Below are 15,642 nucleotides of genomic sequence, written 5' to 3' on the forward strand. Positions count from 1 at the left end.
TCGGGGATCAGGGTGTTCCAGCCAGGGGAATGCAGAGAGCAAAAGTGATGCCACAGTGGCTTAAGAGCAAACAATGGGTGAGGAAGTGGGGAAAAAAACAGATGAGGAGAGTTTTTTTTTTTTTTAACTCAGCAGTGAATGGAAGCCAAAAGCACATTAGGTAGAGTGCGATGAGGAAGGAAGAGGGAGGTTTTGTGTGTGTTAAGGTAGGAGGTATTTGTATCTAATCCTGTAGAGAGGGCTGCCTAGTTAAATGGAGGAGAGAAGAACAATGTCCCTGAAACTGCAGCATGAGGACACACAAACATGGTACTGAACATCCAATAGGAGGTGGCTATCCTATTACTGCAAAGAGAGATAAGGTGGGAAAAATTGGCACCGTCTGAATACATTTGTAAGGATGAAGGTTTTCAGAGACAAGACATTGGAGAGTTCCTAGCATTTAATATTATCTTGCCTCTTAAAGGAGGCAGATTCTTCGGTTGAGTAAAGATGAACATTAATGGTTGATATGCAGGTGGTATTACACAACTGTAGGAACTTAATTTGACAACCTGCTAACTACGAAGTAAAGTGTCTTTGAACGAATGTCAGTGGTAAGAAGCCATAGCCATGCCACTGTAGTGTCTTAAAGGAAATTCAAAGATTAGTGTTGTGCATAAAAACTGTTAAGTTTTATAATCACCTTATGCTTTTATCCATCTTTCCATACATAAAGCAAATTTTCTTTGTATTTAGTATTCATGTGATCATAATTTCCAAAACAACTTCCTTCTAAACTCCTATGGTCAAAGAACTATTATTGGGAAGAGAAAGAGAATGAGCGTGTGTGTGTGTGTGTGTGTGTGTTTGTGTGTGTGTGTGTATATCTTAGTTCTCTTCAGCCAGAGACCATCAAGAACATACCTATAGTTGAACAAGTTGAGTTTATTATTCATTGCAGCAAAGAGAATGCACATTGTATGGTACCATGGGGCATCTCAGTAAGACGGTGTTAGACCTATCGTAGAATTTGGGCTTTGGTTGGATAATTTTAGGGGGGATCTGGGGAAGCAAGGACTTGCTGTGTATTGGGTGCTGTTAGCAGGAAGGACAATTCTGTGACTGAGTATCTCATGAAATCTTACTGGGAGCACAGAGTAGATTGAGGAAAAAGCTGTAATTGGTAAAGTCATTCAATGAGTGTGAGAGGAGGATGTCTGGTATCTTGTGGGTTGCACAGTGAACTTGTTTTTGTGTCTCTTTACCATAGTCTCAGAGTGACTTTATTTGATACAGATACTGTATGAGATTACATCCCAGAGAAGAACACAGGTCTGACTCTGAGCATCAGAGCAGCTTATAATAATAATGAGATCTAGCTGTTAAAGCCAGATCAATTCTGGACTTCAGATACAGCCTTATTTTTCATATATTCATATTCATATATACATATCATGTGTGTGTATATATATATACACACACACACATTTATATCTTTAACTTTAATTTATAAATGAGATGCTTATCTTTTCCTTCTTTGGGTGAGTGTAGTTTTAATATGTATTGGCAAAAAATTTAAAAATCCTTTCAGAGTGTGATAGTTTATCAGGATATCAAAACTCATTACTTGAGGATGTACTTTTTCAGCTGTATCAATAGCATAAAATGCACTGCTGTTTGTTATGTTATTGGGGAGTGAGCAGAAAACAAAACATTCTTGCATTGGTCCAAGTAGGGAGTGGGTGGTGGTGAGGACACAGAGGGTGGACATTTTGAGAAATATTTAGAAAAGAGAGTGGACAGAACTTGATGTCAGAATGTAGTATGTAGGGAAGGCAGAAGAGTGAAGGATGATGCTTCGGTTTCTAGCTGAGTAAGTTTCAGTAGGAAGTGATGTTCCTACCAGGATAGGGAAGAAGGGGGAAGTGACAAGTTGGCAGAGGGGGTAACAAATCTTCCAGAATTCCTACAGTAGCAAGAATCTGGTTGAGGGGAGGCTGATTGCTTCTAATAAATCTTGTAGGTGCCTACTATCTAACAGAATAATAATTTATTATTTGGTTAATAGCAAGAGCTCTAACTGCCCAAGGAAACAAAATCTTAAATTCTTTTGTCTGCATGTTCTCTCCTGATAGGCAAATCTATGTAAATGACAAAATTGCCATCAGGAGACTGTTTGATCAGGGTGGGGACGTAACAAGGGATGCTAGCCTGGGTATCTTGGTTGCTATGGTTATCAAGGTAGGACATCTCTACTGTAGGGTTTTATGTGCCCAGTATTTGGAAACACACGTATGACCTCAAAACTGTGTCTTGAACCTTTGTGCTGAAATGTTGTATGCCAAAGATGCCAAAATGGATATCTGCTGGTTCAAAACTTTACTTTTATAGAACTGATCTACAAGTTTTTAATAGAAACAGTATGAAGGGAGGAGGGGAGAGAAGGAGGGAATTAAAATATGTCTGTAACCACACATAAATTAAAAGACTTCCTTTACCTATTTTCATTCTGATGTCCTGAACCTGTATAAAGAAGCAAAATACAGATGAATTTAAAAGGCAGCTGGCCTCATTGATATGTCAGCTGTTCAGGGTTGATCAAGGAAATCTGACATACTAAATTTGCTCTTGTTTTGTTTCTTTTTATCATTGTGTTTTTGCTTTATATTGGGAAAGACTTTTCCCCAGCTGACTTCTTCCTGCCCTTAAAAACAAAACAAAACAAAACAAAACCACTGTCTCTTGCTGAAATTTCCTTTTCTTTCTTCCATCTTAATATTTTGAATCAGAACATACAATTAAATTTTATTTAGAGCTTTTCAATGAGACTTGTGTTCTCTATAAAATTAAAGCAAAATCCTGTTTATTTTTGCTTGTAAATAAGTGCATGTGATGTATAGTTCTATTTTTATTAAATTCATATGTGTATTTGGAACTACATGCCATTTTCCCAGATGAGTATACTGTGAAAAGTCATTTGGATAAACCTACAGAAATGGAAAATCTCTAACTAAATGGCGATGATTGTGCTAGCTTTCTGATTACTGGTGTGGAAGCAGCAGGAGAGCCTGTGGCTGCTTCCCTAGTTTTCTTGGACAGTGGCCTAATTTTACCTTTGAATAGAAGGCTTTACTCCTCTTTTTAGACCCTTCTTATATGCCTGATCTGTTACTGAATTGTTCATGTGCCTTTGGGAGTCTTTAAGTTCTCTGTTCATCAGGATCTTAAGAACATCCTGATAATAGTTAAATCTGATATTTATATTACTGGGTTTTCCTCAGGCATTGCTTTTCACTGTTTTGGTTATTTTTGTTTTAAGCACGAACAGCCCTTAAGGCTTGTGTCATATAATTATTCTATTATGAGTGAGACTGTTACACTATGTGAAAAAATACTGGATTCTTTTTGAGTTAGAAGGTATCTTAGAGAAAATCTTAGAGTGTAATCCTCTTGCCCTGTATGCCAAACAGGTGCGAATAAAAGAATTGGGTGACTTCTGAGTTTCCTGAAAGGAAAAGTATGATTTTTAAATATATAATTATGAATTAGGATTTTCAAAATTATAATTATAAAAATCATTACTTTTCAACCTATAATTTTGGGACTTAAAATTAATGAACATTGAGTTGGTAAACCAATCGACAAATAGTATAGTTTTTATGTTTTAATAAAAATTAAGCAGAAGGCTGCATGAATAATGAACACTATTTATTTTTCAAAAAGATTTATTTATTTATTTTAGAGAGCACACCTGCATGTAAGCATGAGTGGGGGGAGGGGCAGAAGGAGGGGTGAGAGAGAGGGAGAGGAGCAGACTCCCCGCTGAGCACAGAGCCCAGCATGGGGCTCCCCCCCCCCCCCCCCCCCCGAGATCATGAACTGAGCCGAAATTAAGAGTTGGTAGCTCAACTGACTGAGCCACCCAGGCACATCGGTTTTAAACTATTTAACATCCTTTCCCATTTAAGTAGATATAGAGAAGGTTGTCTTTTTGAACTAATTATTTTAAATTCACATTCTTTAATTAAGAAATAAAATGCCTGAAGTAAATTTTTTCAAGCTGTCAAAACTCTTCCTTCATTTTTGCAGTAATTCATTAATTGAGTAAATGATACTATGACTAAATATATTTTAGACAGCTTTGTGAAGACAGAGTAATCATTCTTCAATTAGGACTGAAATTTGTAGTTGGAAGAAGAAAAATAGTTTTATTTCTTTATATGAATGTATTATTTTGTGATATAATTACTTCTTCCAGAATGGGATTTTTTTTTAATTAGTTAATAGATTTTGTAATTAGGAAGTACTCTAGAATCCATCTGATTCAACAGCTTCAACTGACAGACAATGATATTGAGAACCAAAGTGCAGAGGAATTATCCAGGGTGACATATTTGATCAGAATAAAGTCCAAGTCTCTCTTGTTTCATTTGTCTAGTGCTTTTCATGCTGTGATGTGTGTTATTCTCTCTCTCAAAACCAATCTAGATGTTTAAATAGAAAGGGAGGATGGGCAGAATGACAAAAGAAAAGGATGTGAATCCCCATTTTCAGTGAACCTGTTAAGTTTAGGAGTTCATTTAATGGGTCTCCAGCATTTGTTCTTAAGATACAGTGCTTCTGTGGTGGGGATAATCATGCTAATTAAACTGATTTTTTGCCTTTTAGGTGAGAGTTACGTGTGTGCATCAAATGAACCATTTCGTAAAGTTGATTACACCAAAAATATTAATCCGAACTGGTCTGTGAACATCAAGGGTGGGACAACCCGAGCCTTGGCTGCTCCCTCCTCGGTGAAAAGTGAAGTGAAGGAAAGTAAAGATTTCATCAAACCCAAGTTAGTGACTGTGATTCGAAGTGGAGTGAAGCCTAGAAAAGCTGTGCGGATCCTTCTAAATAAGAAGACTGCTCATTCCTTTGAACAGGTGTTGACAGATATCACCGAAGCCATTAAACTAGATTCAGGAGTGGTCAAGAGGCTCTGCACGCTGGATGGAAAGCAGGTAAGAGGGTTACTAGCCCTCAGCTCTCCATCTCACTGTTAAACTCTCCCTGTATCATGGTGGTTACATATTTGACAGAAAGAATTTCAGAGTTTGCTAGAAATTATTCTCATACTCCTACTTCAGAGGGGTGTGTGTCTGTATTAGCTTTTATCATGAAAAATGTAAGTGGCTTACCCGTGTCTTTGCCCAAACATCTTAAAAGTGTATGTGGAGAAATCTGTATATCTTATGGTCACTGAAAGGGAAATGTAAACAACTTCGTTTTTTTTTTTAAGTTTGTATTTAAATTCCAGTTAGCTAACATACAGTGTGATATTAGTTTCAGGTGTACGGTCTAGTGATTCAACACTTCTATACAACACCCAGTGCTCATCACAACAAGTTCACTCCTTAATCCCCATCACCTTTTTAATCTATCTCCCCACCCACCTCCCCTCTGGTAACCATCAGTTTGTTCTCTGTAGTTAAGAGTCTGTTTTTTGGTTTGCCCTCTCTCTTTCTTATTTCCCTTTGCTCGTTTTGTTTCTTAAATTCCACATATGAGTGAAATCATATGGTTATTTTATTTGTCTTTCTCTGACCGGCCTATTTTGCTTAGCATAATACTCTCTAACTCCAACTATGTTGTTCCAAATGGCAAGATTTCATTCTTTTTTTTATGGCTGAGTAATATTTGTGTGTATGTGTGTGTGTGTGTGTGTGTATGTATACACACACACACACACACACACACACATACACACACGATAATATATATACCACGTTTTCTTTATCCATTCATCAGTCACTTGGGCTGTTTCATTAATCTGGCTATTGTTGATAATGCTGCTATAAACATCCAAGTACATGTATCCCTTTGAATTAGCATTTTTTGTATTCTTTGGGTAAATACCTCCTAGTGCAATTGCTGGATCATAGGGTAGTTCTATTTTTAACTTTTTGAAGAAACTCCATGTAGTTTTCCAGAGTGACTGCACCAGTTTGCAATCCCACCAACAGTGCAAGAGGGTTCCTTTTAATCCACATCCTCGCCAACACTTGCTGTTTCTTGTGTTTTTTATTTTAACCATTCTGAAGGTGTGAGATGATATCTCTGTATTTTTGATTTGTATTTCCCTGATGATCGATGTTGAGCATCTTTTCATGTGTCTGTTGGCCATCTTCTTTGGAAAAATGTCTATTTGTGTCTTCTGCCCATTTTTTAATTGGATTATTCGTTTTTTGGATGTTAGGGAAATGTTGACTTCTGAGGGAAAAGTGTAAGTTGAAGAGGCTTCCTACACTAAATGGGACGTTCTCTAAGAATAAGAACACCTATTGACTAGTAGAGTCATTATCAGTTTGGTAAATCACAGGAACCAAATTAAAGATATTTAACATTTTTAGAAAAGCCTTTTCTCCCCACCTACATAAAATATGGAGAATGCATTTCAAAAAAGTACTTTCTTTCATAAGAATGTCCATATGAATTTCACAGGACACGAGGTAATTAATCAGCATTTCTTGTTTGTTTATTTTTTAAGAAAGAGAGTGTATGTGTGGGGGGAGATGGGGGCAGAGGGAGAGGGAGAGAGAATCCCAAGCAGGCTCCACATCCAGTGCAGAGGTCGAAGTGGGGCTGGATGTCATGACTCTGAAATTATGACCTGAGCTGAAATCAAGAGTCAGACACTTGACTGTGCCATCCAGGCGCCCATTAATCAGCATTTCTGAAAAATATACACGAATTATACAGGAAAAAGCAAGCCAAAGTATGATAATAACATACCAGGAAATCTAATGGGCTAAAGAAGAAAAATCGGGCAAATTTCAAGAATGCATGAATATTGAGTTTTTCCACAATCAGATTATCATTTCTACAGAGAAACATGTAGCTTCTGAGGTGTATTTTTTCCTAATTTCAATAAAGTTAAATTGTTTGTATTTACATTGTGTTAAACGTGACAGTTTCCAGCATTCAGTTTGTTTCTTCATTCCATTTTGTTTTTTCCCTATAACACAATTTATTCTGAGGTGTTTAGCTTGAATAGTGCTGAGAATGAAACACTGGAGCAGTGCCTTCTGGAAAAACATGATTAAAGTAGTTTTCTAATTTCCTAACACCAGATCTAGTTAGTTGATTATTTCCTGAAACATTAACAAGATTTAAAAAAATAGGTTCTAAAAATTCCAGTAGATCATAGTGATGTTATAATGACCTTTCTGATTAATTAAATTGATGATTAGAAGGCATGACACTTCATAGCAGCCTGGGCAAGATAGGTTCATGTATGAATGGAAATAGACACTTCATAAATTGAGTTAATAGCACAGCACAACACAGAACACCTTAAGATTCGTTCTGCAAGTAAGTAAAAACAAATTAGACTAAAAGTTTTGGTAAGTCAAACAACTAATTCTTGGTTGACACAGGAAGGAAAACCAGAAACATAGAGACAAACACTTAAGACACCTTATGAAAAGAAAAATGGAAATCGTAAATATGCCAAATTCAGAAACCTGAATGGCATATAAACAGTAAATGCAGGTGAGATTTTAAAAATTGAGACTCAGATTTGGAATCTCTAAATGAATATTGTTCAAGGAAAATGGAAGTGAAATGCAGAAGTTGAACATCTAATTGAAGTAGGCAATCATTGAAATTTTACTAGTTATCCAAAAAATTATCTTCAGAAAAAACTCCAGACTAGAAATATCAATATGTCAAAATGTTAACTAAAGCACAAGCAACCACAAATTATCCACATATTAAAGAAGACTACACTGCTAAGAGTAGGACTTAATGACAAGAACTAAAGGATGGTTTACTGTTAAGAAACCTGTTTATACATGAGATCTGTAGTATCAAGCATAATGGCACACGGAATCCCAGAAAGGCTACAAAGGCATTTGACAAAATACAAAGTTGACATTCAGTTAAAGATTTAGTAATAAATGGAGGGTGAATTCTCTAATACACTTCTAAAAAATATCTGAAACAAAAATTCTATGTGTTGGTTTTCAACAAATATAACACCGGAAGTATTTCTATGACAGTCAGGTATGGGATAATCGCCTGACAGCACCAGTATTCAACATCCTTCTATATATTCTCCCTGATTTTTATTTATAGTTTAATTGCAATTTCAATAAGAATCTAAATGAGATTTTTTGGGGGTGGGAGGAGGAATACCTGACTAAGTGATTTCAAAAGCTAAGATGGAAAAAGAGGGAGAAAAATTTTGGAAATAATGATTAATGGGCTCTTAGGCTACCAGATATTAAATCATCATCCTTATACCATTGGAAAAATAAATTCCAGGTGTTTTAAAAATGTAGATGTCAAAAAAAACCCCAAAAGAACTAAAAGAAAATATGTCAATAGTTAGGTTGAAATGAGAAAAGATTTTCTAAGCATAAAAATTGTGGAAAATCACAAGGGGAAAGGTTGGTTGGATGACATAAAAAATAAAAACTTGCAGGTGTCATAGGCAAGGTTTATATCTTTTATATTGAGTTATAGTAGTTTAATATAAAAAAAACTTTGTAATGCCAAGATGGATAAAAGATGACACAATTTGAAAAGATAGAATTGTAAATACTAAGTATAAAAAATGTTCAATTTCTAGGGACGCCTGGGTGGCTCAGTCATTAAGTGTCTGCCTTGGGCTTAGGTCATGATCCCAGGGTCCTGGGATCGAGCCCCGCATCGGGCTCCCTGCTCAGTGGGAAGCCTGCTTCTCCCCCTCCCACCCCCCCTGCTTGTGTTCCCTCTCTTGCTGTCTCTCTCTGTCTGTCAAATAAATAAATAAAATCTTTGAAAAAAAGAAAGTTCAATCTCTAAAAAATTAAATCAGTGAGATGGTGTTTTTGATATTTAAAATGGACAGGTTTAAAAAAATGTTTATTATTTTTGGATATGCAGTGAATTGACATTTTCAAAGAATGATGGAAGTATAAATTTCATAACCTTTATGGAAAGCAGTTTGTTTTATACACCTATACACATGTTCTTACTATTTGAACTTGTAAACTAACTTCTAGGAATTTATTCAAAATAATCTGAGATGCAAACATAATTATGCATAAGAATTTTCACTTCAGCAATAAGAACAAAAGATTAAAAACAATTAAAATCCCTAAGTAGAAAACAGCTAAATGAGCCTTTTGCCTCGTTGCATCCGAGAGAGCAAGATGGGTCACCAGCAGCTGTCCTGGAGCCATCCAAGGAAATTTGGCCAGGGTTCTTGTTCTTGCCATGTCTGCTCAAACCGGCATGGTCTGATCCGGAAATACGGCCTCAATATGTGCCGCCAGTGTTTCCATCCATACGCGAAGGATATAGGCTTCATTAAGTTGGATTAAGTGAACTTCCTTGAATTGGTCATCCAAGATAACCTACCTTAACTGCAGATATCCAAGATACCTACTTTAATGTCAACTCATTGTACATAAAAACTCCAATTATGAGTGCTTTAATGTGAATGGAATGGTCAATTGATTATAGGAATCTCCTTTTTAAAATGTACTATTTTCTCAACAGTTCATCTTCAACACGTGGCTTAATTTCCTTCAGTTATATAAAAGTACTCATGCTGAAAAAAAACAGCTAAATGATATTGCCATAGAATATAACAGTGGCCATTGAAAATTATGTTTGGGGGATGTTTAAAGACCTGGGGAAATGTTGAGTGGAAAAAGCAAGAAAAAAAACTGCAGTATGTTTTCAATTTTGTGTTAAGAAAGAAAAGTAGAGGAAGATTTTTTTTTTAAACTAATTCAGAAGGAAACACGATTATAGTTGCCATCAGAAATCCAGTATTTGCTGTTCTGATTTCTACTACTTTCTCATGTCTGCTTAGAAGCAAAAAATCAAGCACTGAGAAGGAAAACAAAGACTGATTTCAATCAGCTGTAAAAATTAAAACATTATGAGTTAATCCTTGAAATTTTAGCACATGGCAATAAAATGTTACAAGAATCACTTTCATCACTATTCATGTCTTATAGAACTTACATTATTTCCCATGTGCAAAGAAAAGAGATATCTTTAAACTTTTCAAATAAAATATTTCTCTGGAAAAATTATAACTTTTACTTTTGATAGACACAACTTTGGATGTTGTATTTTCAGAGTGCCAGGTATCCTTAAAAGCTGTAGTTTTCTTGGCATGCTGATAAAACACTGGACTTGCTATTTAAAACTTGAAGTCTGATTTTTGGTTGGTATGTGCTATAATGAGAACATTTGTTTCTTGCTTTGAAATAGCATAAGAAATTTGTCTTATGTTTAAGATTAACGCGAACCTTTAAAATGGGCAGTGTTCATTTTGATTTTATTTTATGAAATGATTTTTTTATGGATTGTAAAATCTGTTCTCCGAAAATTTTCAAGAAAAGAACAGCTTTGCTTAGGTGAAGAGAAAGGAATGAGAACAGAACTAAGATCTCTTAACGAGTTGTCCTTTCAGGAAATTTTAGGCTGTCTTAATTTTTATGTTTTTTTTCCTGGTTACTTTCTGCTCATGTTGTTTTCATCTTGAATTACTCTGATCCTTAAACAACTTATAGGCAGCTCATCATGAATAGTCATTGATCTCATCCTGACACCTATGCTAGAGTCTTAAGGGGCCCTGGTTATCTTTTTTTTTTTAATTTTTTATTGTTATGTTAATCACCATATATTACATAATTTGTTTTGGTGTACTGTTCCTTGATTCATTGTTTGTTCATCACACCCAGTGCTCCATGCAGAATGTGCCCTCCTCAATACCCATCACCAGGCTAACCCATCCCCCCACCCTCCTCCCCTCCAGAAACCTCAGTTTGTTTTTCAGAGTCCATCATCTCTCCTGGTTCGTCTCCCCCTCTGACTTACTCCCCTTCATTCTTCCTCTCCTGCTATCTTCTTCTTTTTCTTTTTTCTTAAAATATGTTGCATTATTTGTTTCAGAAGTACAGATCTGTGATTCAACAGTCTTACACAATTCACAGCGCTCACCGTAGCACATATCTTCCCCAATGTCCATCACCCAGCTACCCCATCCCTCCCGGCCCTGGTTATCTTTTATGGGCTTGAGAGTTTTCCTGATTCAACTGTCATGTGCCAGTAGCATTTGTGCTGTTAAAACAATGCCCCTTGAACTTCTCTTCATCAAAATGGATGATTACATCTTCCCAGTAGTATTGACTTCATTTACAAGGTCTGACTTAATTAGTACAACTAACTTATGCATTTTATCCATGTTAACTCTTGGGTTTTCTTCTGTGTAGAGCAGCGGTTCTCAATTGGGAACCATTTCACCTCTAGGGGACATTTAGCAGTGTCTGGAATCTTTTTTTCTTTTTTTTAATTTTTATTGAAGTACGGTTGACATACAAGGTTATATTAGTTTCAGGTGTACAGCATAGTGATTTGACAGTTCTATACATTACACAGTACTCACCACAATAAGTGGTTACCATCTGTCACCCATACACAGTGGAGTCTTTTTGATGCCGTGACTGGGGATGGAGTTTCTACTGGCCTGTAGTAGGTAGAATCCAGGAATGCTGCTATCCATCCTGTGGTGCACAGAACAGACACAGCATAATTCTTTGGAATCCAAAAGGTCAGTAGTGCTAAGATTCAGAAATTGTGGTGTCACGTAAGTGGAATGATTCCAAAAGAAATACTTGTTTGAATATTAACTTTGTTACCATTTAGGCCACATACTAACCTTTATTTCAGAACTTATAGCTGAACTCTTAGCCTGTCTGTCTACTTCTTACCTGGTTGAGGCAGGTGTGTCAGCATGTCATGGTTTATAGTCTTTGTTGTCTTGGATTTCATTCTGTTTGTCTTTGTTGTATGACGACGCTAACATACAGTTGGGCAGGACAAGGGGATTAATAAAGATGTCCCAGGTGGTTTTTACATGTATTTAAAGAGAAGTCTAAGAAAGCATGATTTAATCTTGTGGGATTTTAAGTATTTAGTACTTAAAAGTAAAAGTGATGTTATGATTATCAATTTTTTTTAAAAAGTACAACTTCTGTACTTACAGATGAAATGACTAGAAAAAATCTGTAAAGAGAAGTCATGACTCTTTTCCTCGTTTTTTTTTTAATTTCGATTAAACGCTTTTCTTTTTTAAATAAGATCTTGAATTTTTAAGTTAAAGGAATCGAATAGGAGAAGGAGGTTTACTTTTAAAAATTTTTTGAAAGAGTTACTTCCTTATAATAAACTGCAGTGGGGGACTTCTTTTAAAACTGTCTTTATTCTGTTAAGAGAATAAAAGATCCAAATATAGCTTTTGTCCACATGTGTAAAAAATTCTAGCTTTTAGCTTTCCCAGAAACAGCAGAGTTTTAACATAAAAGAAACATATTTAGTTGAATTTTGGAACAAGTTGATTCTTGTCATGGGCAGAGGCAAAACAGACTCAGAAGTTGCTAGCAGTTGATGCTTGGGGGTAAAATACTTCCAGATTTTGGGACCACTGCCAGTCTTAGGATACCCACATGCAGTGGGATCCTCCTTTGGGATCATTTGAGCGCCTTCATCTTATTAGTCAGTGTTTATGAAGGTTTCCATCCTCACTTTTTCAAAAGTTGAATTATTTCATGGGTGCCATAATATGAATAACTTATTTTTGTACCTTTTCTGGCATCACAGTTTCTAGTGAAGTTTCATTTTTTTGTAGTGACCTGACCATTCTTATTTAAAGTAATCTCTTCTCAAAAATTGCTGCATAAAAATCAAATAGTTGATATCTATTTTTAAATATTTTTAATGTTTAATTTAATCCTAATATAATTTTTCCTTGAAGTGGATGAGGGCAGAGTTTGGTTTCAATTCTCACACTGCTCCCAATGCATGCATTTTGTTTTTGTAGATAATCGAGATCCAGATGACTGTGTTTTGTCTTATTATATACATTTATACCTCTAAAGTGTGAGTAGCCCTGATCTGTCTCAAGCAATGGAAAATGTATCCCAATCAGGAATCAATAGAGTGAGAGTAACTAGTGGGATTTTTCAGTACTTCAGGAAGTCCAGGTATAGAAAGGGAGAAAACATTCATTTGTTCTTTGATTTCTGATCTAAGCAGATTTTTAAAAAATTTTTTATTGTTATGTTAATCACCATACATTACATCATTAGTTTTTGATGTAGTGTTCCATGAATCATTGTTTGTGCATAACACCCAGTGCTCTACGCAGAATGTGCCCTCTTTAATACCCATCACCAGGCTAACCCAATCCCCCCACCCCCCTCCCCTCTAGAACCCTCAGTTTGTTTTTCAGAGTCCATTGTCTCTCATGGTTCGTCTCCCCCTCCGACTTACTCCCCTTCATTCTTCCCCTCCTGCTATCTTCCGATCTAAGCAGATTTTAAGGTGGGGGGGGGCTTGATCTTAGGTTTTGATATAATGAAGCCCTCTTTTCAAAGAGTGGTCTAGAAAGGAAGAAAGAAGGAAACATTTAGATATCCCTCTTTTTTTTGTCAAAGTAAAGTTTCTGTTTTGCCATTCTGGTGGCCATTGTATAAGCAGTTTCCCTTGAACTTAAATAATATTTTCTCCTTTTTAATGGGAAGCTGGAGGAAACACCAAAATTCTGTTAGTAGTTACTGCAGTTGCAAATTAGAAGGAGAGATGTTTAAGAAAAACAATTTTAGCTTGTAATGAATTATGCAATGTAAAGTGTAGCTGAGATAAAAATGATATCACTACAAACTCTTTTGTTTCCTTATTTATCCTTTGATGTCTAAGCTAGAGTAATGTTTGGATCATAAAATTGTATACTTTAAATTCATTTCATTTTTGTTATAAATGTATTTTACAGTGATTATAATAATTATTAAACATACATTTTGTTACATACGTATTTTACGATGCTTAGAATAATACCTAACAGCTTAATTAGCTAATAGATAAAAGCTAATAGCTTACTACATCAGGCATTAGTGCTTTATATTAGTCTTCTCTGCTAATCCTCACAACAATCTTGAGAGTTAGGTATTATAATTCCCATTTTACATTGGAGAAATTAAAACAGAAATAAAGTAACCTATTCAGAATCACACACAGTAGAGCTGGAGTCCGCACCCAGAAAGTGTGTTCCAGCCCCTCCCTCCCCCTGCCCCAACACACACTTCTCAGTTGTGCTGTAAGCATTCTCCGGTCAGGCTCTGAAAGGCTTTAGTGAAAAAGATGAGGGATAAAACAGCTAATAAGCTAATCAGGTTACTTCAGATTTTTTGTTTTGTTTTTGTTTTAGAGTGATGCATTTTTACCTGGGGTTTATGTACAATCTGTGTAATTATACATTGTGTGGCAAAATTATTCTTTAAGTAGAATCTGTAAAATGAAAAAACAGGCTAAAGAGTAATTATGCTTGACAAAAAGATGACTTCTACAGTTATTTGTAGATTTAATTTTTTAATTAAAGAATATGAGTGCTGAAAGTGTAGAAAATATAGGAAATATAAATGCACAATCCTTCCATTTTAACACTATTTTTAATATAATTAAGTATCCCTATCCATATTTTTATATACTTTTTTTTTTCTTTTAAGAGAAAATTACCCAAGTGAAATCAGTACATTTCTATTGGAAAATCCATATGTTGGGGAGGAAAAAATTTTCTCTGTCCTTTAATATTCTTCTGGCTGGCCTAAGAATCAAATTGACATGAGACAAATTAACAGGAGAAAATCATGTTTAATTTTGTACTTACAGGGAATCCACCTAAATATGAGATTCCAGGATGGACCTAGAGGATATAATGCTAAGTGAAACAAGTCAGGAAACACAAATACCATATGATTTTACTCATATGTGGAATTTAAGAAACAAAACAAAGAAAAAAAAAACCAGACTCTTAAATATAGAGAATAAACCTGATGATTGCCAGAGGAGAAGTGGTTGGGGGGAATTATGCAATAGATAAAGGGGATCAAGAATACATTTGATGAGCACTAAATAATGTATAGAATTTTTGAATCACTATACTGTACACCTGAAACTAATATAACACTGTATGTTAATTACACTTCAATAAAAAAAAAATTACCTTCCCCCTTGCCCCCCACCCGAAAAAAGCTTCCACTGATCTGTGGTGATAGAGGTGAGAATCGTAGTTATTTTTCAGGATGTCATTGCTAGTGGGATGGGTAAGTGAGCCTGCTGGGGTGTTAGAAATGCTCTATAGCGACTCTGAGAAACCAACTGAGGGTTTTAAAGGGGTGGAGGATGGGTTAGCCTGGTGATAGGTATTAAGGAGGGCATGTACTACATGGAGCCCTGGGTGTTATAGGAAAACACTGAATCATGGAACACTACATCAAAAACTAATGATGTACTGTATGGTAACTAACATAATAAAATTAAATTTTAAAAAATGCTCTATAGCTTGATCTGAGTGGTAGTTATCAAGGAATACAAAAATTGGAAATATTTACCAAGTTGTTTGCTTAATATTTGTGTACTTTACTGTATGTAACTTATACCTCAGTTTAAAAAAGGGAGAAAAAATGTGAGATTCCAAAGACAGGCAACATGAGGTATACATGTCATTCTGGACTAAGAAGGAAATAGGAGTCAAAGGGAAGTAAGGGAATTCACAGGAAGAAAGGAAAGAGTTAAATACTTAGTAAACAAATGTTTGCGGGGGGGGGGGGGGGGGGG

General features: G+C 35.6%; 2 protein-coding genes across 11 annotated transcripts in view; both read left to right on the forward strand.

The window, feature by feature from the left end:
* Positions 1–15,642, forward strand: part of DCLK2 (doublecortin like kinase 2) — a 149,325-nt gene that overhangs the window by 16,430 nt on the left and 117,253 nt on the right. For all 10 annotated transcript variants that reach the window (XR_012378048.1, XM_073892350.1, XM_073892343.1 and 7 more), the window contains exon 2: positions 4,651–4,985. Coding sequence is in view for 9 of the 10 variants with exons in the window: in XM_073892350.1 (XP_073748451.1) it covers positions 4,651–4,985 (335 nt within the window). In the remaining variant the exon portion in view is untranslated. The remainder of the gene's footprint in view (positions 1–4,650; positions 4,986–15,642) is intronic.
* LOC112826134 (small ribosomal subunit protein uS14-like) lies at positions 9,157–9,418 on the forward strand. Its single transcript, XM_073891225.1, has one exon. The coding sequence runs from the start codon at positions 9,162–9,164 to the stop codon at positions 9,330–9,332; it is 171 nt and encodes a 56-aa protein (XP_073747326.1). The 5' UTR covers positions 9,157–9,161; the 3' UTR covers positions 9,333–9,418.

The sequence above is a fragment of the Callorhinus ursinus genome, unplaced genomic scaffold (genome assembly GCF_003265705.2).
Source record: "Callorhinus ursinus isolate GAN/ISIS: 27379988/994484 unplaced genomic scaffold, GSC_fseal_2.0 scaffold4, whole genome shotgun sequence".
Lineage (NCBI taxonomy): Eukaryota > Metazoa > Chordata > Mammalia > Carnivora > Otariidae > Callorhinus > Callorhinus ursinus.